This window comes from Syngnathus typhle, linkage group LG1, assembly GCF_033458585.1.
Source record: "Syngnathus typhle isolate RoL2023-S1 ecotype Sweden linkage group LG1, RoL_Styp_1.0, whole genome shotgun sequence".
Classification (NCBI taxonomy): Eukaryota; Metazoa; Chordata; class Actinopteri; order Syngnathiformes; family Syngnathidae; genus Syngnathus; species Syngnathus typhle.
In genome coordinates this window covers 17,812,716-17,835,868 of record NC_083738.1, presented here as the reverse complement: position 1 = coordinate 17,835,868, position 23,153 = coordinate 17,812,716, and the positions used below count along the sequence as shown (strand labels likewise).

General features: G+C 40.2%; 1 protein-coding gene across 4 annotated transcripts in view; it reads left to right on the top strand.

The window, feature by feature from the left end:
• Positions 1-22,652, top strand: part of gria3b (glutamate receptor, ionotropic, AMPA 3b) — a 74,951-nt gene extending 52,299 nt beyond the window's left edge. Inside the window, exons 9-16 of one of the 4 annotated variants that reach the window (XR_009714001.1) lie at positions 1,722-1,826; positions 3,935-4,141; positions 6,483-6,856; positions 7,578-7,776; positions 14,016-14,263; positions 15,010-15,124; positions 18,112-18,226; positions 19,345-19,484. Coding sequence is in view for 2 of the 4 variants with exons in the window: in XM_061275228.1 (XP_061131212.1) it covers positions 1,722-1,826; positions 3,935-4,141; positions 6,483-6,856; positions 7,578-7,776; positions 14,016-14,263; positions 18,112-18,226; positions 19,345-19,590 (1,494 nt within the window). In the remaining 2 variants the exon portion in view is untranslated. Of the gene's footprint in view, positions 1-1,721; positions 1,827-3,934; positions 4,142-6,482; positions 6,857-7,577; positions 7,777-14,015; positions 14,264-15,009; positions 18,298-19,344; positions 19,593-21,131 lie in introns of those variants that run through there. The other 3 variants (XM_061275228.1, XR_009714000.1, XM_061275243.1) reach the window with 3 other exon arrangements.
• Positions 22,653-23,153: the final 501 nt, after the last annotated feature.

The window sequence follows — 23,153 nt, the reverse complement described above, 5'->3', positions numbered from 1 at the left end:
CTGTGAATTTTTCGTGAGTGCGATCGGGTCCAATATGACACATGATTACACCGCCGGCCTTTGAGGCCTATAAAACTCACACTTCAATTAGCATCACGCTACCCCTACAGCTAAAAAAGAAGCCATGAGCAGAGATGCAGTGGGGGTTATGAGGGGGAGGGTGGGAAGGGGGTCACAGGGTGAATGCGAGGCAGCGAGGGCATAGAAGACGAGTTGGGCAGCAGTTTGTCAGGAGTGTGAGGCCAAGTCAGCCCAGCAGCAGCGAGAGGAGGAGGCCTGCAAGCTGCGACTGTCACGAGTGATGTATGGGGCTGATATGTGTCCCAGCCACTCAGGGTGAAATAAGGACTTTGCCTCTGGACCAGCACTCCATGACATGAGTCTCATTCCATGACTCTCATCCCATGAGCATGCAGACAGGAAGGAATAAACCATTTGAGGTGTCTAACACTACGCAAACAATTACAATACATTCTCAGCAGCCCCAGCAAATTCTAGCACCTCTACTCGGCGTGTAAATGTTTTTCTCCTTCTTTTTAACACCTGCCTGGCCCAAATATTTAAAGATCTGACGGGAGGGGGAAAAAATGGAGGCCAGATGCGAATGTGAAAATCTGAGCCAACAACAGTTAGAACACTGGCAGCAACATATGCAAGGCGTTTCATCGTGAGCCAGACCAGCCATTATTTCAGATGGGCAAACAAACACTTGACATTAGTGTGAGTTTAGCATCTGTACAGCAGAATGCAGAGTAACTACCATGGCAGGGTCTCACAGAAGAAACTGTACAGCCACTGGAATGATATCCTAAATTATTAAGCATGTATGCAGTTCACAGGGCGGAATATCAATTATTTACCATAAAACCTGGGAGACTGAAAGTGGGAGGGATTTAAGTTGTCTGCCTTGTTCTTATCTACTGCAGGGAAGCAATTTAATAGTTGCAGCATGGAATTAAAAAAAAAAAAAACACAGCCAAATTTATGAGTTAATGCCATATTTTGAATGTTATAATTAATTAGTCACATCGCTGCACCACACACATTTTAACATTCTTCTCATTTGTTTCCATAATGGTATATGCTGCAACCGTCTGGGAAATGCATCATTTTAAAGAACTCAGCACAATAGTCCTTATGGCCTAACCAAGCATGGGCACTTTTTTTAAGGCAGCATTTGCATTTATTCTGAGGCCCTCCGAGGGCCATACTAAATTCGTGATTATAGATTTATACTATATGGAAACACATTTGTTGCAGTTTCATAATACAAATGTATACTGAATAATTTATGTATTACATTCCATTTAACATTGAGATTTTAATTTCCACCTAAATGTCCTCACAAACTTAAGGCCGTTTCTCTATACTGACACTTTTTTACGTCGACAACCCTCAACCTGGTTAGATGAAATCTATAATTGTGGTCGCCTCCAAGTTGTTACATTAAAACCTCTAATATAGGGATGCCCAAATCTGGTCCTCGAGGGCCACTATCCTGCATGCTTTACATGTTAACCTCCTCCAACACACCTGATTCAAGTAACCCTGCTCTAATAAATATAGTGAACATGTTAATCCCATCGTTTAAAAGTCTTATTTATAGTGTACCATTATTTTTGTTTTCTTCTTTCATTTTCAGGATGGGGTAATTGTCAGGTTTGTTGTCCATGTAGTCATTCGTAATTGCAGCAGCACTAATCAAAATTCTCTCTTTACAGATCGGGTACTGGAACGAGTTCACACGCTTTGTAAATATAATGGATCCGCAGGTCACCAACGACTCCTCAGTGGAAAACCGAACGATTGTGGTCACTACTATTATGGTACACTTTCCAAATTGTTTGAAATGTTTCACGTATTCTCCCACTCAAGGTCATGGTGTTGATTGCCAATGAGTGATACATTCTGTCCTGGGCGGGTAGAACCACATCTTTTTTGTGTTGCTTTGCATCCACTCACTACATGTTGAAACAGTCGACCCGTGACGGGGGAGTGTTTCAACTGTATCCGTGTGGGTGTCAAAGCATTTTAATTTTCCATACTTCAGTGGCCTGTCGTAGCAGTGACATCACAATAATGGTATCAATAATAATGGTTGACTCCATCAGTTACATACGTAAGTAGACCTGTCTGTCCTCATCAAGTAAATGTTCAATGACACTTGGGATCCACTGGCCGAAGGAATGACCTCAGGATGATAATGCCATGTCTTTTTCCGAGCTGGGAAAAGCCAAATAATAGGAAGTTGTGGTATTTCTTCCTTGTTATTGTTATTTTCCTTCTATTGCTCCTTCCGTTTGTTCTGTGTTGAACTCTCATTTGGTAATTGGCTGTAAATGAAAAGCACATATTTGGAGTCAAGCTCACCACTCAGTAGGAGGAAATCTCAAGATGAGAAATTCAGTCTGTAGATAAGATGCGTTAACTGGGGGAAAGGCTTGGCAGATTCTGAGGTGAGGGGATGTGTTCAGCACTGAACAAACAAACCATTGCTTTCCCACTTGCACTCTAATTGCGTGCGGCTGTAATGACGATGCCCGCTCTCCTGAGCAGCCCTATTGTTTGTTAATGATGATGTGCTCGGGAAGAGAAAAGATAAGCTGCACCAGCATTTTGAAAAGGAGATGAAAACCTAGCACGCTCCTGCGCTAACTCCTTCATACAGGGAGTGGGTTTGCGTATTTTTTTTCTGTAAAGCTACAGCTTATTTTATTTGTGTTCACTTTAAGTGGGTTTTTTTAGGGGGGTGGAACAGCCATTAAGTGCACAGTGGTGCAATGATCTTGAATATGTTGACATAAGATTGGGCACTCTGATCTCTCTCCTGTCACTAGCATTTACTTGCGAAACCCATCCCCATTCCCATCCTCAGCCACCACTGTGCTGACCTTGCCTGTCTAATGACTCCCCAGCCCTTTATGCTTCTCTGTACTCCCCTTCTGTTCACAGCAAGGGCAATTTGCACAACATTGGTTTTAACACAAAACAGTAAAAAGTTGTTTAGCTTTGGCTGAGCCCCCGCAAATGCTGACAAAAGAGATTCAAAATACAGTGGCGGCCAAGACCAGAAACAATTTCTTTACAAATCGACATTGCCAGCTTCGCTGTGGCGTGCATACGTTTTTGGATGCTTTTAGTTGTTTTTGCAAGGTTGTGTAAACAAGGAATCTTTTTGACACCAGATGCAAGAAGAACATTTTAAAACCATGATGTTGTGTAAACATACCCTAAAGACAGTTTTCCACCAAGTGATACCATTCATTTTGGCCTGCCGTGGTAGATATTTGTAAAGCCTTATCAGGTTGTTACATCAGCTATGTAAAAAGCACCAATGTCAACACCAAAATCATCGCATAACATCCAAGAGAAACACACTATAGTGCAAAAAACAAATATGCTTCCTGTTCATTCCATGGTACACAAAGGTATGTAGACACGTATCTGTCCGACAATACCCAGATAGCATGTCGCTACAACCGTCGTACCAACAAAGCGTTACTGAAAACTGGACCGGTTCAGCTCGGACATTGTCAGGACAGAGACACAATAAAATACAGTATCGGCTGGTGGAAACAGTTAAAGTATGTTCTCCCTTCCTTCACTCCTCCTTAAGATTCCACAGAGTTGCACTCAAATTGGGTTGCGTGCATTGGGCTTGGTGTGTGCTGGCTCCCATGTCTTGATAACAGCTGCGTGTCCACGGCACCACGCTGCTGTTATCAGAGCATATATGTGCATTTGCAATGCATCATCTCTTTCTGCATGACTGCATGGAAGAGGATAATAGCAATGAGTCTAGTATGTAGTATGTTAAATGTGTGCGTGAGTGTGAGAGCACAAGTTCAAATGAGCGCATGCTGCGTATAATGTTGTGTATTAAACTGAATGTGTGCCAAGCGGTGAGTAAACCAGTATGTGTTTGAACCAACAGGAAGCTCCTTATGTGATGTACAAGAAAAATTATATGCATCTGGAGGGGAATGACAGATATGAAGGCTACTGCGTCGATTTAGCATCTGAGATTGCCAAACATGTTGGAATTAAGTACAAACTGTCTATAGTAATGGATGGGAAGTATGGAGCCCGAGACCCCGAGACCAAGGCGTGGAACGGGATGGTGGGTGAACTGGTCTATGGGGTGAGTACTGGGAGCCTCGTTTTTCACTGATTACATGACAGTTTGCAAGGAACTTCAACATGAGAGGAGATCTCATTTTTCTGTCTCAAGCTTATCACCAACAACTCATCGGCTATTGCCCGCTACAAAGTCTTAATGCTGCTCGGTCTTGTTGGAATTTGTCCAGCGCAGCCTCAAGCACGGGAGGGTTGGTGATCATCTTGAGACGGAGAAAATGAAATCATTTCTCAGTGCTGTTCACTGCAATTATTCCGTCTTGCTTAGCCTACAAATCTTCCTTTCTTGCAGGCGAAAGCAAGGTAAGTACATGAAAACAACGAGTCCATATGGCAAACACTGTGTAATCACTTCAATGAGAGATGGATTGTTTCCCTTTGAAGTGACTGTGTAATTGTGTTCAGTGTTTGATGTGTATGATGAATATGCCCCATTGTAAATTCACAGATGACAAAATCAACAGTTAAATGGTGGCTCGCGGTTAGAGACAACAAGATCCATATGTGTTGTACTCTATAAAGGTTGAGGCTCGCACATCAGCAAAGGGTCACGCCATGTTTCAAGTCTGACAGAGCTCAGGCTCTTGCAACACCAACAACGCAATGCTCCAATGTCGGTCTGTGACTCGTAAAAGTTGAATCGGAGCCCAATACAAAATGCAAAAGGGGTTTTGCCTCCTCATTTGTTCCATTTCCCAACCATTAGCCTGCTAGATTGCATGGTTTGATGTGCTACGGATAGAGAGAGAAACATAGATCTTTCCCGACACCCTCGGGTCTTTTTCCAGCCCATAATTTTACAGCCGGTGGGCCGAGACTAATAGTTGTGTACATTTTGACCTTTTGACCGTTAAATTAATTAGATTTTAGTTGTCTTTTAAAGGTTAGGCCTGGGGCTGCTATTGCTTTATTTCCTCGGCCATTGACTGAGCGCTGCTTAGGGCTGCGCGAGGATTAAATGGTTATGGCCCCTCACAAAGGTGTGTTGACAGGGGAAAGAAAACAATGGTATTTATTGGGTCTATTTGTGCTCCTTCGCAGTTGACCTTGTACACATTTTCAGTCTGCCACAAGATGATGTTTTGTCAATTTCACAACCAAATGTCAATTATGAACAGTACAGGCTATAAATGTGTGCTTTCTTTCATAATAATTGTGTCTATTAAAAGGGAAGCTACTTACCGTTTTTGCCATGTATAATGCGCAAAAATTAACTAATTTATTGTCCTAAAATCTGGGGTGCGCATTTTACATGGGTAATTATTTTATTTTTTTTATATATCCGGATATCATACGGAGGCCGCCATTACAGATGCGCTTTCTTCTCTGCTGTTCACTTCAAACACGCTCCATACGAACACAATGCTCTCGTTTCAGACGCTTGCTCGATCACCTGCTCGTTTGTTGTCACAATGTACCCTACACAAATCCGAAACATTTCTTCGCTATTGAGTTTGCTAGCGCATGCGCAGTGATACTGACCGGCAGAATAACATCCGGTTGTTCCCAAAGATGATCTTTTTTCTGAAATAATTTTACGTTTACGGACTTAAGTAGGAGTCAAAATTTGGGTGCGTATTATACATGGGTACAGGCTTTTTTCCAGCATCAACATGCCATTTTTAGGGTGCGTATTATACATGGGGGCGCATTATACATGGAAAAAAACGGTAATTTGAAATGTTACATTTCTTTCTCAAATCATTTAGAATCATAAGGCTCATTACTTGTTTGTAATTGAGAGCATGTAATGTTGCTGTTAAAATTATGACTCGCATTAATTAGAGAACTAAAATTTCAATTAATTGCACATATACTGATATATTTTGGTTTTGATAAATCCTATGCTCACGTTTCTCTTCTAAATGACCACGTTTGGGTCATCATACCAAGCAATGTTAGCTAAGAGTGTTTGCCAAGGGTTATTAGCAAATTTAGCTGCAGTATGAGTAGTGAACGCTTAGAATGCCAAGTTAGCATGATGTGTCACTAGACTACATTTATTTACAATGTTAACTGCCATGTAGCAAGCGAGCTTTGTTCCTGAGTTGTTCTTATAGTCTAAATGCTGGTTTCTTTTTCCAACCAAATGAACTTCACTTTGATTAAATGTTGTTTTTTTACATTCAAATCTATAGGCCGTGGGGAAAGTATTATTTTCTTGTGTGTTTTGCAGCCTGCCTTAAGATGTCTGTCCTTCTGTTTTTATATTAGATAACTGATTTAAAATATGCAATGACTTTCTCTTTTACTTGCAAGTTTTCAGCTGCAGCAATTCACATGTGCACGCATGACATTTCATGCAGGTCATAACTAATGATCACTGTGCATGTTCCTGTTTCCAGAGAGCAGATATAGCTGTCGCACCTCTCACCATTACTCTGGTTCGAGAGGAAGTGATAGACTTTTCCAAGCCATTTATGAGTTTGGGCATCTCCATTATGATAAAGAAGCCTCAAAAGTCCAAGCCCGGCGTTTTCTCCTTCCTGGACCCACTGGCCTATGAGATCTGGATGTGTATAGTGTTTGCCTATATTGGGGTGAGCGTGGTTCTGTTCCTGGTCAGTCGGTTCAGTCCTTACGAATGGAACCTCGAGGAACAGGATGAGACCAAAGACCCTCAGATGCCCCCTGACCCTCCCAATGACTTTGGGATCTTCAATTCTCTCTGGTTCTCTTTGGGCGCCTTCATGCAGCAGGGCTGTGACATCTCCCCAAGGTGGGTCATTGTCAGTGGTCATTTAAGTAATCATTTAGAGTTCATTTAAAGGGCCTGAAGAGTTAAAACATTTGTAATTGATTAACCGACCTTTAACTAAGGCACAATAAGACAAACGTTTCGACCACCAAACTGACAAATTAATATAAAAAATAAAATAAAAAAACAGAATTAGCCTAAACTTTTTACAAATCTTCAATTCAGAATCAAGGCCTGAATCAGAATCAATTCATCCTTAAAACAAAATTTGCATCTCACAAAGGTTGGTGTGGTTCATCGGATGTGGTGTTTGAAAGGATTAACATCCATACTCTCTTTTCATATCTAAACATATCAGACTCATACCTTGCTTTGTGCACTGGAGCAGAATCAAACTGGCACAGAAACAGGCCAGTTTTTCAACATATCTAAAGTTAAAATTAAGTTTCAAGGTAGTATATATTAAGGCATATAACCTAACCCGAGATCAATATAGAGCGCGCCGAAAATCTGGCAAATTTATTTAAGTCAAATTTTAGATGGTATAGCCTTCTTCAGGCCTTAAAAAAATTGTACCTGGAATGCTTCAAAGTAGAAGAGTTGCATCAGGTACGTGATTTACGTTAAAATTTTAGTAAGTATCGTATACAATAAAGTCACACAAGCATAATGCTAGATAGTCTTTCATGTGTTGTTAAATGATTTCTTTCTGTTTTCCATATCATGGGCAATCTGCAATTAGGTCTCTCTCAGGCCGTATAGTCGGTGGTGTTTGGTGGTTCTTCACCCTCATCATCATCTCATCCTACACAGCCAATCTGGCTGCCTTCTTGACAGTGGAGAGGATGGTCTCTCCTATAGAGAGTGCCGAAGATCTGGCAAAGCAGACGGAGATAGCATATGGCACTCTGGACTCAGGTTCCACTAAAGAGTTTTTTAGGGTGAGTAGTTCTTTTGCTACGTGATTACGTTACGTTAGGTTTGATGACTAATAAAAACACACAAGGCCATTAATGAAGTCCCTTTCTAGCTTTTTCAAGTGCGTGAATGTTGACCTGCATAGCAGATGTGTTGACAGCAGCGGTTCTCAAATTCTTTTGACATACATGTGAAATTTATGCGGCAGAACTGCAGTGTTCAACCTTGAGGTAGTGGGGCTGTCAGTAGAAAGTGTGATAACAACATCGAAGACTCTGAGGTGATAAAAGCAGAAGGCTAATCAAGCTCCCACATCAGACTCAGACAGGTCAGATCATGAAATATAATTAGTTAGCTGGCCATGGCTGGCAAATTGGACATGATGAAGAACGATTCTGTAGGTCAATCTGAGCTTTCTGAAGAAGCCTGCAGATGGGATGGGCAATATGTCCATCGGCCAAATGCACCAGAAGGTCAATTAAGTTGTAAATTACCAAAATCTGAACCTGCATTAGCCTCTAAAAGCGAACCGCATGATCACTAGGCAATAGCTCTTGCAGCAGTTGTTTTTCGAAGTGGCATTCATTTTATATTTCTGCTGTCGACAGCAACATCAGTTGTGAAATCTTTTGAATTAGGAGCAATGAAAGGTAGAGGGTAATAATCAAACAGCCTTCTAGCTGCTCAAAAGGAAATATTCATTTTCCTCACATAAAGGACAACTTACTTTTGTGTAAAACACTAAAAGGACATTTCAAAATGGATGTTTCTTACAAAGACAAACTTGGCAAAACATGCACGGGATGTGAAAGTGGCAACTCTCAAAAGAACACTTGCCAATAACTGCTCCTTTTCATCCTGCATGCTGTACCTATATACATATATACACATATATATATATATATATATATATATATATATATACACACACATATATACACGTATATATATACGTATATATACATATATATATATATATATATATATATATATATATATGCTGTATTTTTATATCTAAACGGTGATGGATGCCAATTATAGATTAGGTTTCCAACCTGACAATGGCAACACAGCAGGCTCTCGGAATATCTGAGAAGTGGTCTCCAAGTGACGGTTTTCCCAGCTTCTTTGGAATGGGTGTCCTACTTACAACCCGGCGTTCAAACAGAAAATGACATGTCTGAACTGCTATTCGGAGTGACTTTTAATTAAAGCTGTAGAGGCTTGACATGGAAAAACTACACTCTGCATTAATGAGATCCATACGGCATCAGCCAGCTGGAAATGTCAGCGTCTCCAACTAATCATGTGATGCCAAGAGATATACATTTTTGATGATCTCACCTGTCTGACGCAGAAACACTTTCTGGGAAGAAGAGGTAGCTCAAATATACTGTATATAAGATGCAGAAACAAAATGTTGAAAGAAGATTGTATTTGTATTCACAAAGGGATAAAGTCGAGCCCCTCATATCCTCAAGAGTCTAAAGTCCTTATCAAGGACTTGCTTCTAATGACGACCCCCACCACCACCACCAACACACACACATAGACTGTGTGTCTACCTGTTTTGTGTGGTTTGCTTAGCAAGGCATTTGATTGTACGTACGTAGATGTCATTGGCTTGTCAGGCTCACACTCCATTGGAACAAGAAACCAGATGTGTCACGTGAACCATGTAGTGTAACTCCAGCTTTGATGGGCCTATCACCAAACTTAGTTGACTTACATTTTGAAATGCACATGCGTTGGTATACGTGGCGTAATAGTGGCTTCGATCATAGATTGAAGCCGGTGCTTAATTATGTGAAAAAATAGGAAGAGCACATCAGAGTCCCTTAATGCACCTCCTTTAACAGTGTGACCATGAAAAGAGGACAATAACTGACTTGAATAAGCCCGAAGCCTCTCTTGCTCTTAAAATAATTTTGCATTCAAGTCTCAAGGGCAAAATCCATGCATCATACTGATGCGCAGGTATGATAAAGATGGAACAACCACATGTGGCCAGTCACCAATACATTTTTGCTCAGCATTAAAATCAATTTCACGTCTCAGCGTTTGTGACGCAGACATTCCAGCTTCTGCATGGTCCAACACAAGGTTTAATGAGTAGATTTTCTAAGCGTCGAAGACTTGCTTCCAGCCAGAGTTGCATGAAGAAGAGACAATTTATTCCAGGAATCCGGAGGCTGCTCTGCAATCACTCGGTGCTTTGTAACACAACTCTCTGAGCCCTTGTCACGTTGTGTTTCGGCAGAGTATTGACTGATGGAGCTTCTATAAAGATTACAGCTTGTTTGCATATAAAAGGGAGCTATCGAAAGTAATGATAGACGACTGACTGTAAGATAGGCGTAGCCTCTGGCAAAGCTTTGTCCTCAGGGACAAACTTCAAAGATGTGTCAGTTGGAGTTCAGGACATAGCATGACACAAGTTCACCACTCAGAGCCTCAACTTGTATGTCTTTGCACAAAGGTAGTCCATGGAGAATATTGAGTATTGCATTGCTACTCTTTCATTGTATTGCGGTCATACCGCAATGCAATGAAAGAGTAGGAATTTTGAGGGGAAGACCGTGAAGCAGAATTTACAAAGCTGGACATGCAGACGGCATTTTGGTAAGGACAGCCTGAAGTCAGAATGCTGTGCCAAAATAAGAATTTAAATAAATAAAAAGGCTGCAATAAAAACATTCATGGGGCAGAGGCCCGAGAGAGCTTCCTAACTTGGAATCAATATCAATGAAACTTATTTAGAATGGAATGGACTGTTACTATTTTGACTGTGCAGTTAAATAACTTTTATATTCAGGCAAGTTGAACATCTTGGACCAACAAAATGTCCAACTACCACTGGGAACTATCTCTTTATGGGTATATTTCAAAATATGAAGACAGGGGAAGGAGCTATCAAACTACCAACAAGGATGTACTCATTTTAATGTAAAAAAACCTCAGCAACAGATCCACATAGTATATCATCTTGGGTTATACCAGTGCTTCTCAATTATTTTCTGTTACGCCCCCCCCTAGCAAGAAGAAAACTATTCGCGCCCCCCCTCCCCACCGTGACTATCCTAACTTGTCTTGTAAATCGTAAAATGTTGCACTGTCGCAAACGTGACAGAAGTAACAATGAGAGCGCCACTGCCCCCTGCTGTAGTAAACGCGCAATTACACTTTATTCTAGTACTGCCAAAAAAAAAGCCTGTTCCCCAGGGTCACACGCGCCCCCCCAGGAATAGCACCGCGCCCCCCAAGGGGGGCGCGCCCCACTATTTGAGAAGCACTGGGTTATACACTGAGTTCTCCCACACTTGTTCACAATCAGAAGGTAGATATATTTGATGCCAAACACCTGCACACAAAATAAATTCTGATTTTGTTGTTGAAGTTATAACTCAGTGCTTTATTGTTTTAAAGTACTGTCTGGTAGGTGGATTTAAAACTAGACACTATGGTTTTAATAAAGTAAGTTTTCCATTCTTCTATTGTACTTTCATAGATCACTTTTTATTCCAAAATAACTCCCTCTGCTCTGAGAGAGGCATTTTGGGCAGCAATTAGTTTACCACATCATCCTAAAACTGAGTCCTGCTTGCATATCATATCTGTTTGCGTATCCCCAAGCTGGCAAAATAAAGCATTCATGAATATGATGAATAAGAAAACAATTGTGAAGACATACTCAGCTTACATCTGCTTCAGGTTGAAACTGGCTGCGGCACTCAGAAACTAAATTTGGATAATTTGCCACACTTAAAAAGAAAAAAGAAGAAGAAAAACAATTTGAAAGAATATTTCCCTGTGACTCCCTTGTCAAACAAAGTCCTGTGTGAAATCTACCCCATTGTTGAGTTAGAAATCCACAATCACAAAAACAACCCAGGCTACTCTCTTTGTATTTTTCACTCTGTTTGATTCCCCTTTGAACAGCCCTGTTAAGACTTTAGTTGCCATGCAATCGGCCTATTTAGATTTTGGTCGCGCCGCTTCCTCGGTCTGATATTGATGAATTGACTTCATAAAGCACTAAGACAGCACACTCCGTCGTAAGTAATCAATGCCTATATCCATTCTTTTTTCTTCATCTAAGGAGGCGGAGCTTTTCTGCAGCCGAGCAGATGAGCCTGCGTTCTTTGGGGAAATCGTCCTCTAAACTAGCGTCCTTTCAATGCTGTTTGACACATGTAAATTGTAAGCGCATATAACCAGATTGTCAGCAGAAAACATCACATCCAACACCCAGACCTCCTCCCATCCATCATATTTGCATTAAACCACACTAGCCAATGCCCGACTTGAAGCATTTTCATCTTTGCGGGGTGACATTCATCATGCAGGCATTTTTTTTTTTTTAATTTGTGTTATGCTGCTGTCGCATCTCATTTTCACCCTCAGCCTGATGCTCTATGACAAATGCCTACAAACAAATTGTAGATTACATTGAGACGGTAAAGCACTCTCCTCAGGTCAAGGTTAATGCATTTGTTTATTAATAGAGATGCATTAGAGATGAATATGTTGTTGTTAAGAGGGCTTTTGGGACACTGATGAGTCTGGTCTGGATGGTGCATGGTGACAAAGCTCAATACGCATGTTAAATCATTCTAGTTTATATTCGATTTAACTTCATTACCTGAAATTTACAGAACTAATTCTTTCCATGGCGGGCTAATGACTTTTTTACTCAGGTCAGAATAATGATTATCATCAAGATTGGGTTTTGTGTGCGTGCGTGCGTGCGTGTCTGCCCTCGCCTTTCACCAGGGAGAATAGTGAGTGTGAATAAAGGTTGTTAATAGTTTTGACTGAGATTTTTCATTATAATTGTTTTTTATTTTCTATTGTCTTATTTTTTTTTTAACTACAATTAGTTTTAATAAGTTAGACTGATTTTATTAGTTTTTTATTTTTGGGAAAATGTCATGATTTTAGTTAGTTTTAGCATTAGTTATATATATTTTTTTAATATGTACAGTATGGGTTGCTGTTGGTGTGTTTGACTTGTGTGCGGGCAGCGTGGGATCGTTTCCCGCTTAGTGGCGGTGTGCACGTGGATGTGTTTGCTTTTTCATCTGTATATATGCCCTGCGACTGGCTAGTGACCAGTTCAGAGTGTATTCTGCCTTTTGCCCTATGTCAGCTGGGATTTGTTTTATTGAAGTTTTTTTTCTTCTCATTTTCGTTGTCATTGTTTTGTTGGTTTTTATTACCTTTAATGGCGTAGGTGTGAATTGATCCTATGCTAGCTTGCTGCATGGAGTTCAGCTACAGTATGTGAAGCATTGCTGAATTAAGGGGCCAGAGTGTAAACCAATACATTTTAACGAGGATGTGTAAAACAGCATGCCAGGCCATTAATTGTGAAAATGAATTTTCACTACCCAAAGTGTATTTTCTATTTTACTTTTGTTTTTGTTAGTTTTCGTTAACTATAATAACCTTGATGTGTATTCCAGACAGATGTTCTTTCCTCAACAGGTTGTTCACCCTCCACCCTTAAAGCTTTTGGCTGCTTTGATTCTGCCAGTTCTTGAAATTGATCCAACACTCTTTTGAAAGTACCATGCATATATTTTTAAATTGGATCAAATGAGCAGCGCACACAAAAACATATTCACATTCAGGAAACTTGCCCATGACCAACATTTGTTCAATATGTGAAACACCTTATGCCAAAACAAATCCAGCACCACTGAATAATTTAATTGATGTTTATCATAGATAGTGGTCGACTCACCCAGATTTTGCTGGCTGGCTAATCCTGACCCAAGGCACTTGGAATATGCTCATCTGAGTAAGTCTGTGATGGGCTTTCTGGTGAATGAGTAACCAGACTTCTCCTACGCTCGCATGATGCCTTCCACAGTCAGGATGTTAGAGATCTACAAATAGAAATTCAAACATTCAGTAATCTTTAAATGTTGGCAAACTGTTTTTCATGACCTGTTATGTTGCACGTATAAATGGAACAGACAGTCAGGTAAATGAAAATGACAACAAGCCATGGAGGGCTTCAATCAAGGCAATGGATTTTGTAAATTCTTGTGCTTCGTGATTTCAGTAACTCCAACAGCAGTTTTTTTCAGAAGTATTTCAAGATATCACAGTGGGTTTACAGGATGTCTTAATACTTCTGTTTGCCATTTTCAATCGAGTGATCACAAAGCTCAAAATGCCACAAAATCCATTACAGCACATGAATGAGTTTTGTCTTTCTGAACCTGGTTCTTCTCTTTTGTTCTTTTCCGCACAGCGATCCAAAATAGCCGTATACGAGAAGATGTGGTCGTACATGAAATCAGCCGAGCCCTCTGTGTTTGTTAAGACCACACCCGATGGCGTGGCCCGGGTACGAAAGTCAAAGGGCAAGTTCGCCTTTCTCCTGGAGTCCACCATGAACGAGTACATAGAGCAGCGGAAGCCCTGCGACACCATGAAAGTGGGTGGGAACCTCGACTCCAAAGGCTACGGAGTGGCGACGCCCAAAGGCTCAGCATTAAGGTGGGTGGAATAATATAACAATATCCTCCATGTTGTTATAGTATTCCACCTACCCTGATGTCCCCTGTTGTCATTCTCTTCTCATCCTCTCCTTGTTTTTTTATGGACACAGAGGTAACGGTAGTATGCTTTTTAATGCACTTGGATACAAAGGTTTAATGCGCTCAATGTCTTTCAAAGGATTTTTCTACACGTGATAGGGTTATTTCCATCAAATCCGTATCATAGAGTTAAAGCTAAGAATCATTTCATGTTTCTCTATGTCTTCCTGTTGCCCCCCCCCCCCTTCTCCATCTCTCCTTCCGTCCTACCTGACTGTTGTGTTGTCACTTTTAATTTAACGGTCCGATGGCGTTTCAATTTAGCCTTTTAAAAGCTGTGCTGTCACTTGTGACAAATGTTAATTGCATGATGTTTGTTGTTGTTTCTTCTCTTCTCAATGACAAGTGTCCCCAACCCGCACACTTCAGTTCTAAACTACGTAACCCCTCTTGCCACCTTTTCCAAGATTTAACACTGTCTTTACCTTAAGTGAGCCTCTTATCTCTCCGTATTCCTGAAATTCTTAAACCGCAATTTGTCCTTTCCCAGAACATTCTGATTAACAGATTCTTTGCGTAGGCCCCCCGCTACAGTGGTAGCCTTTCTACCCTGACCTATCGTAATGCTTGGTACACCCATTACTTTGCATTAGATTTCTCACGGACCTGTGCATTTTCTTACAAGTTATGTTTTATCGTTTCAAGAAATGCTGTTAACCTGGCAGTTTTAAAACTGAATGAGCAAGGCCTCTTGGACAAATTGAAAAACAAATGGTGGTACGACAAGGGAGAGTGCGGCAGCGGGGGAGGTGACTCCAAGGTCAGCCTCGATGTCACCACAATCGGGTACTACAGTGCAGAGTAATCGGCAAGGCTGTTATAGCAACCCAACCAGAACCGAACCAAATGTCCACCCCAAACAACCTGCTGCTGCCCTACGGCACGTCACCAAATTGACTGATGGTCTGACCGGACGGTTTAACACCTCAGCTCAAACAAAGGAGCCCTGCTTAGCAAACAGGAGATTAGTGGCAACATGAATCAATTTATGACGTGAATAAGCTGCCCTGCAGTTATGAAAGTTTGGCGGTCTTTATTCATGCTTACAGATCTGCGTGGCAGCTCATCTCATCCGGGACATTAGGTCCATCTAGCATTCTGGAAATGTAATTAGTAATCTGATTCATGCATTTATGAACCAATTTTTAAATATTTTTTATGGAAGTTGTTCACATTTCTAGCATATGTTTTGGAGTCTTGGGAACGATAGCTCTTGTTTAATTGAACCAATGGGATCAATCATTCCCGGTAGCAAAATGGCTTCATGGAGGCCATCAGCAAAGCAAGGGGAACAGCGGCGTCTTGAGGGGACTAAGCATTGCACAATGCAACGTGAGAATTCTAATTAACATTTCAAGGCTTGTGATTTCTTTTTAATAGATCATGCAATGAAATACCTTTGGTCTGATTCCACCATTGAGCTCATTAATAACCCGGCATTGACCCTTTTGATCGCACCCTGCTATCTTCTTTCGTGGCTAAATGATGAATGATATTCCCATTACAGAAACTAATGGTGCAACTATTAAGCCCTGCTCAAGCATGACAACTAAGTATAACATTGCTTAGATGATGTGCAATTGTATGGTACTTCATTCACTGCATTACATTTGGGACAGCGGCATTATAGTCTTGCAGGTCAATGTAAGGACAAAAGATGCTGTCACCTCAAATAGGATGATATAGGTCAAGTAATTGGTTCGATTATATGCAACCTGAAAAGCTCCGTGAACCACAGCTGTGTTATTACACCCTTAACATTATTTGTCACGGATTGGCCTTGACCACAATTAGCAATTAAGCAGGACCCAGTCTGTCTGGAAAACAGTGGGTTAGTTTTTTACCGAGTGCCTGCCTGCACAACAGAAATTATGTAAATAGAAAGTCAATTGAGATTTACTCTCATGGAGCGCACATGTCCCACTTTATACTATCGTTGATGGTTTAAACTCTTAGAACACACACACAGTGCACTAATTAGCACGATATATATATATATATTTGTTTTTTTATTACTGTGGAAAATCATCACTACCATAAATTTATTACTGGCTTTCCCAACGACATTGTTTGCACAGTAGAGGAGCCAGTTATGACTCCAACCAAAAAAAAGACAACGATGTGTTAAGCGGTTCTTTCTTTCAGAAAGTGTTACTCAAACAAAAGATGTGGAAAAGGTCACTATAAGATATATGGAGGTTCTTCCATAGCGAGTCATGCAGAACAGCTTCAGTAGGGCTGGAAATGTGCATAATGTGTCCCCAAGCCACGCCATAAATCAAAGCCAAAGCATAGATTAACTATTCCCTCTTGAGTCATATTTTTGCACTATTTGCATTGTTAATGATGCTATGTCGCTAAGCTCATTAACAGATAACATGCTCAGGAGCCATAATTTAATCATATAGTATGTATATATATAATCATATATATACGTATAATGGTGTGTGTGTGTGTGTGTAAATACTCAGGTATGTGCTCCATTTGCCGGGTTGTTTAGCTTTTTCAGGATTCATCAGAGAGGCCCCATGAAGTGTGCCCCGGAGCACTTACAATCCTCAGTGCATTGCTTGTATCATGCTTACAGCTTGTGGTTTCGACAGACGTCTCCATTCTCTCTCACAAACACACATGCACACATTTGTATACACTGACTTGTTTCTTGCCCTTCAGCACACAACACAGTGAGGTCGAGATTGAGTTTTAGACACAGACCATGTTAAAGGGTAATTGCATTGTTAATCAATGTCTCCACAAGCCAAAACGATGCTCGGATCATCACAAACTGTTTCTCAGATTTGTCTTTGACACATAAAGTGGCGTTATCTTCTCTCGGTGCGTTATGCATTGCCTAGTTCCCCTAGGGAGTAGTTATGTCACTCATTTATCGATATATCAATTTTTCCTTCCTTTCAATTTGTATTTTGTATTTCACCAGGGAGATAGAGCGGAACCACGACTGACTCGTACTTGTATGTATTACTACAAATGTCATGTTGACGACACTACACAATGCAGATATGAATTTGGGTCGACAACTGTATTGCAGCAAACACATCAACTTAATATTGACAAGTAATAATAACTAACGATATGCAGTGAAGATGGAGAGAGAGTCGTCTTGCAGACACTTTTTTTGGGTGATCATTTCTGACATATTTCTGACAGCATTGAGAGAAAAGTTGACGATGCACTGTGGGGACATGCACCAGTGAACCAGAAATTCACGCTCACTAAAGTTGTATATTAATTTATTCATCCATCTTTCGAACCGCTTCTCCAATGAGGGTAGCGGGCCTGCAGGAGCCTATCCCAGCAGTCACACCACCAATTCTCATGACAAAATCATAAAATGAAACCAATACTGTGCACAGCAAAAATGCAAACCACGCAAGTATTATTGTGTTTGTTAAGACAAAGCTCCTTTTGAACTGATCTTGTTGAATGCTGTTCAGATACTCTTCCATGCCCCCTCACATTATCCCAAGTAGAGACCGGCAGATCGTACTGTAAGTACCTGCTTGTCGCCATGGTAACAGCGTCTGCCGATTACTCAAAGCGATATGGGTAGGTCCTGGCTCTGTAGGTAAGGGTTTATAAAGGTGATAGGTAGAATGCCTGCTCTCTGTCATGTTGCCGTGGCCAGGAACCCTGCTTTATCGCTTTGTAAAAGATGTAAGTAGTAAACAAGTTGAATAACATAAAATAACATAATATAATGTTATTTATGTTATTTCCCACGTGAAGAACTCCTGTAAACCTTGCAGTATTGAAACTCAGTGAACAAGGCATCTTAGACAAGCTGAAAAACAAATGGTGGTACGATAAGGGTGAATGTGGAACCAAGGACTCTGGAAGTAAGGTCAGTCGCTGCAGGTCTTTTGTACTGATTCCAAATTGCATTTTGACCTACTGTTCATATGCAAAACAAACCTCTATCAACATTGGTAGTTCACACTGTGTTAATCTGCTGCACATAATTTACTTCTTTGGACCTGCCACTAACTGTAATATGGATTGTGGCTTTACAAGGCACCACTTCCCCCAAATTTTTGGCATAGAATCTTTTTTTTACACCACATGAAATACGAACCTATTATGTAATGATAATCCAATGGGGAAATGACCTTAGAGTGCCTTGCAATTTTAATTGAATCACAGCAGTTGTATGCTAATTATGCTCATTCTCACTTCATGACACTGACCATTGTGCTGCTGTTTGTATTTACCAAACTGTTAATGAAAATTTGATTTATTTGTGTTATTACTACTTTGCAAAAGAGCTGTGTCGATTAGATTTGTTGGCCTCCTGTGGCACGAGGAATGGGCAAAGCCTCTCAAAATGTGACGACTTTGACAAATGCATACGCTTGCGATTGAACTGAGGCTCAGGTGGCTTGCCGCAAGAAGTCAGGGAATGTAATACACTCAATATTTAACCCTCTGAGATTTACTTAATAAATTGTTGCAAAGCTGCCTGATCCGTCCATGCTCGGGGGGGTTAAACTGCAAATAGTAAAACTCTTATGAACAAATTTTTAATGAATAAGTTCGGTAGGTAATCAGCAGCAAAATGGTTTGATTTGATCATCTTCTCTGACTGTACTGTATGACAATGTTGCCACAAGAGTTATACGTACATGTCGCTAAGGAGACAGGGATGGTTAGAGCCGTCGACCAAAGCGACGCTGACCAGCTTCCTTACATGGTCAAGAGCAGTTCTAGACTTAAAGACAAAACTTCAATAGGCAGCTTCTTTCTTTTTTAAGGAAAGTCAGACGTTCTTATCTTTGAGGAAAATCAATTAGATTGAACTGTAAACAGATTTTCTAGGGTTGTTGCTTGTAACTGTTAGCATTAATAATTCATTAACAGTTGCACCAGTTTTACCAGATCAGATTTATTGATCAGGCTGAATTTTCTTCTGCTAACTCTCGCATCACTACAAAATGCTTAAATGTGTTCTTGACTTTCCTGCAGGACAAGACAAGTGCTCTCAGCCTAAGCAATGTGGCTGGAGTCTTCTATATTCTGGTTGGAGGGCTTGGGCTGGCCATGATGGTGGCCCTGATAGAGTTCTGTTATAAGTCACGGCAAGAAACCAAACGGCTGAAATTGGCCAAGAGTGCTCACAATTTTAAGCCAACTCCCCCAACCAACACCCAGAACTTTGCCACATACAGAGAAGGCTACAATGTATATGGAACAGAGAGTGTTAAGATTTAGAGGTACGTCACCTTTCTTTACCATCCACATCACGCTGAGATCATTTAGCTTCTTGTCGTATCTGTTCGACTAAATTATTCAAACGCGCGCGGTCCTGTGTTGCTGCTGTTCGAGGAGTTGTTTCAGATGTCATGTTGGAAGAACTCAAACATAAATGCTCGGGTATAAAAACCACAGCCATTATTTGTTCCTTGTAAGATATAGTCATGTGACTAGATGAAATACAGTATCAGTTCTAACCTTCCACCGTGGAAGATCACACAAAATCTATTCTAGTGCACTGACAGACGGCTATTGTTTGTTAGTATTGAAAAAGAAAGTCCGCTTAATAACAGTAGTCAACAAATTATTACAAAATAGCTAGTGTTGTTGATCAACCCATGTATTGGCTGGACTCACGCATCTCAACAACAGAGACTCTCCATAATTTGATTTTCAAAGCCGTTCCAACTGTCCCGCTCATTCAGGGCATTTTGAAAAGTATTGTCAAATCGACTAATTTTCTGAATACTTTACACATTCCACATTTCTTGAGTGGTTCAAACTATTCCATTTTCAAATATTTGGCTCATTACAAACACATTACCCAAATGTATAGAGTAAAATTACCAAATCAAGAAATAATTCACATTTCGATAAGAAACCATTCCAACTTAGTCTCATATTCTACATTTCAAAGAATTCTGTCTTCAGCATTCACACACAGTGTGCGCAGAAATTGCATTCTCTCATTGCATATTAAAAAGCACATTGGCAGCGGTGCATCTGGTTTACAGATGGAGCGAATAGCATTCTAACATATGATCTTTAGAGCTGCAATATGAGGGTAGCGATTCTCATGCGTGAGTAACATGTTAATTATTAAATAGATGTATTGACTCCAGCCGTATTCACGACAAACAGCTCCCGTTGAGAGCCGTGCTTTCCCCATGAAAGCAATCAGCCCGCTGCACAAATGCGGGTAAACACTGTTAAATACGCAGCTTCAAATGTTAGTTTTGTTTTTAATTGGGTTATTTACACGTTTTGTCCAGTCAAACACGGACGTGCACCAGAGCCGTGCAAATATTTTTGAACCCACCTCCTCACAATGATCGCTCACAGTGAACCGTCAAGTGGCTACTTGAGCTTTTACTGTGATTGCTGCTTTTCAGTCTTAATATTGTTGCTTGATATTATTAAAAAATGAAGATCTGGAAGCTAAAGCATAATGAAGCCCATTGAGATAAGACATAAATGTGTGCTGATAATTGGATAACAGGCGGCCCTTTACTGATTTTTTTTTTTTTTAATCATAATTGCAAACAGTGCCGAAGGCCGCTAAAATTCTGCATATTAATTATATTTTGTAAGATCTGTATCTCTCTAAGATAATATATTGGCGCTCACAAAACATTTGCCATCTTGTTTGCACAAGTGACTATCTTGGACACATATAATCTGTCTTTGTGTTTACTCACTGTAATATGCAAGATCGTCTGACAATCATAGAAAGTAATTCTCCCTTTCCATATTTGATCTTGCTTTGTATCCCGACACAGGTTTCGCAAATGTTTCCATCGTCCCGTGCAAATGTGATTAAATATCTCTGAATGGACAAGGATTACGAGAATGGAGCCAAATCCTTTTGGGTCGGATGATAATCTGCAATGACGACACGACCGGACTGGTCACGGGAAGAGACGATTTCCCTCCTCTCAGTGCCTTATGGAAAAGTCCAATCAATGCAACGCATTCTCAACGATATTGCTTTTAGCTTGAAACTCACACAAAAGTGAAGAATTGAGGGTCAGTGCGATCGCATTAATATATACAGTACATATAGAGAATACATGTAATGTGAGAGAATTAAAGCCATCACTTTTGCAACCCTAAGCACACTTTGAAGTGCCAAAAGATGAATCTTAGATGACGGGACTAATTGGTTTCTTGTAAAAGCAGATTACTATTCTCCTGCTGCCAGGTTTTCACACGTTATACATATTCAAATGTGATCTTGTCAGTGCACCATCGCCAGACACTGATTATTACACAGTTCACTTTTATATGAACCTTGGCCCTTCCTCTATTAATTGATTCATCACCCTAAAATGCGATTTAAAACAGTTCAAAGTGTGTTGTTTGTACTCTTTTGGTGCTGCTGACACACGCCACAGAACCAGGTCATGACTCACACTTCTAATACTGCCAAGTGTGTGTGCGTGTGTATGTGTGTCATTCAAAGAAAGGTTGCCATGCTTAAATTGTGCGTGAGTGTGTGTGTGTGCGGCAAGTATCTTCGTAAGGTTGCCACCCCCCGGCCCCCCCTAAAGGCCTCAACATTCTCTGTGATGGTAGTAGAACCCCTACAATAAAAGCTAAACCAATTGTAGGTGAACTACTGAATCTAAGTAAAGGATACCAGTCAAAGCTTTCAAACTGTATTATGTGGAATATGTTACCATTTTCTTTGCACATAAGAACATTTGAAAATGAATCGTGCTTTTCACTTTGGTTTTCTTTCAGGAGCATACGTGTTTGGTGATTTCACATTGTAAAAAAAAAATTATTGACATGAATTGATATTAATAAAGGTTGCACCAAGGTTGTTCTGCAAGCTTAGCACATGTCCATATTGCTGTAATAATTACTTTCCCAAAAAGGCTGTGATTCCATAGGATTTTTAGGAAGATATTTAAATCACCAGAAGCTGTGGGCAAATAGTTTATGTAAAAAATAAATGATAATGTGAAGAAAACAGGTGAAATGTGTTTAGCTCAACACAAACTATTTATATTACTTGATGATTTTTTTTTTTAACAAAAAATGCATGTGATGCTTGATGAGCCCTACAACTCACAAACTGAACTTAGATTAGAAATTCAGCCCTGTTTCTATTATTTTTCTTTGGTTAATCAGTTTTACCTTTTTCCTTTTTTGTAACGCTCGTCTTTCTGGGAGACCACCAGGCATTGTAGTGGGTACAAAAGAGCAAGAGATGCATGCATAATTTACTGAACCTCATTAGTGAGGCGCTGTACAGAGAATTTTAATACATTTTGTAAATAAAATGTACAGAAAGATGTTGTTGCATGTCTGTGTCATTAAGCAATATGTCCACATCAAAGTAGAGTCATCCATTCTAATTGTCTACACGAGTCCACAATATTAACTTCACCAAGCTATCTTTGGCTTATGTCATACACTTGGAAAATTAATTTCTAAATAAAATAATAAAAAAGGGTGAGATTGGCTGATGCCAATAGCAGGTTGATGACAATTTCATAGATGAATTCTTGAATCAAGTTCTTCATTGCAATGCGAGCTTGTGTAGGAGATGAATAGTACGTGGATGTCAGAATAACGCAAGTCTTTCCTGTACTTGTCTCTGTCACTATTTTCATATGCCAGTAATGCAGCCAAAATAAACTAACTTCCTTGAATAGGAGGCAAGGCAGAGTATGTAATGGAACGTAACAGTTTAGTCAATGTAATGGTGGCCCACTGATAAATCATGTTTGTGTTCCTCTCAATAAATGCAAACACTACAATGTTACGAAAACATTGCATTTACATTTCACAAT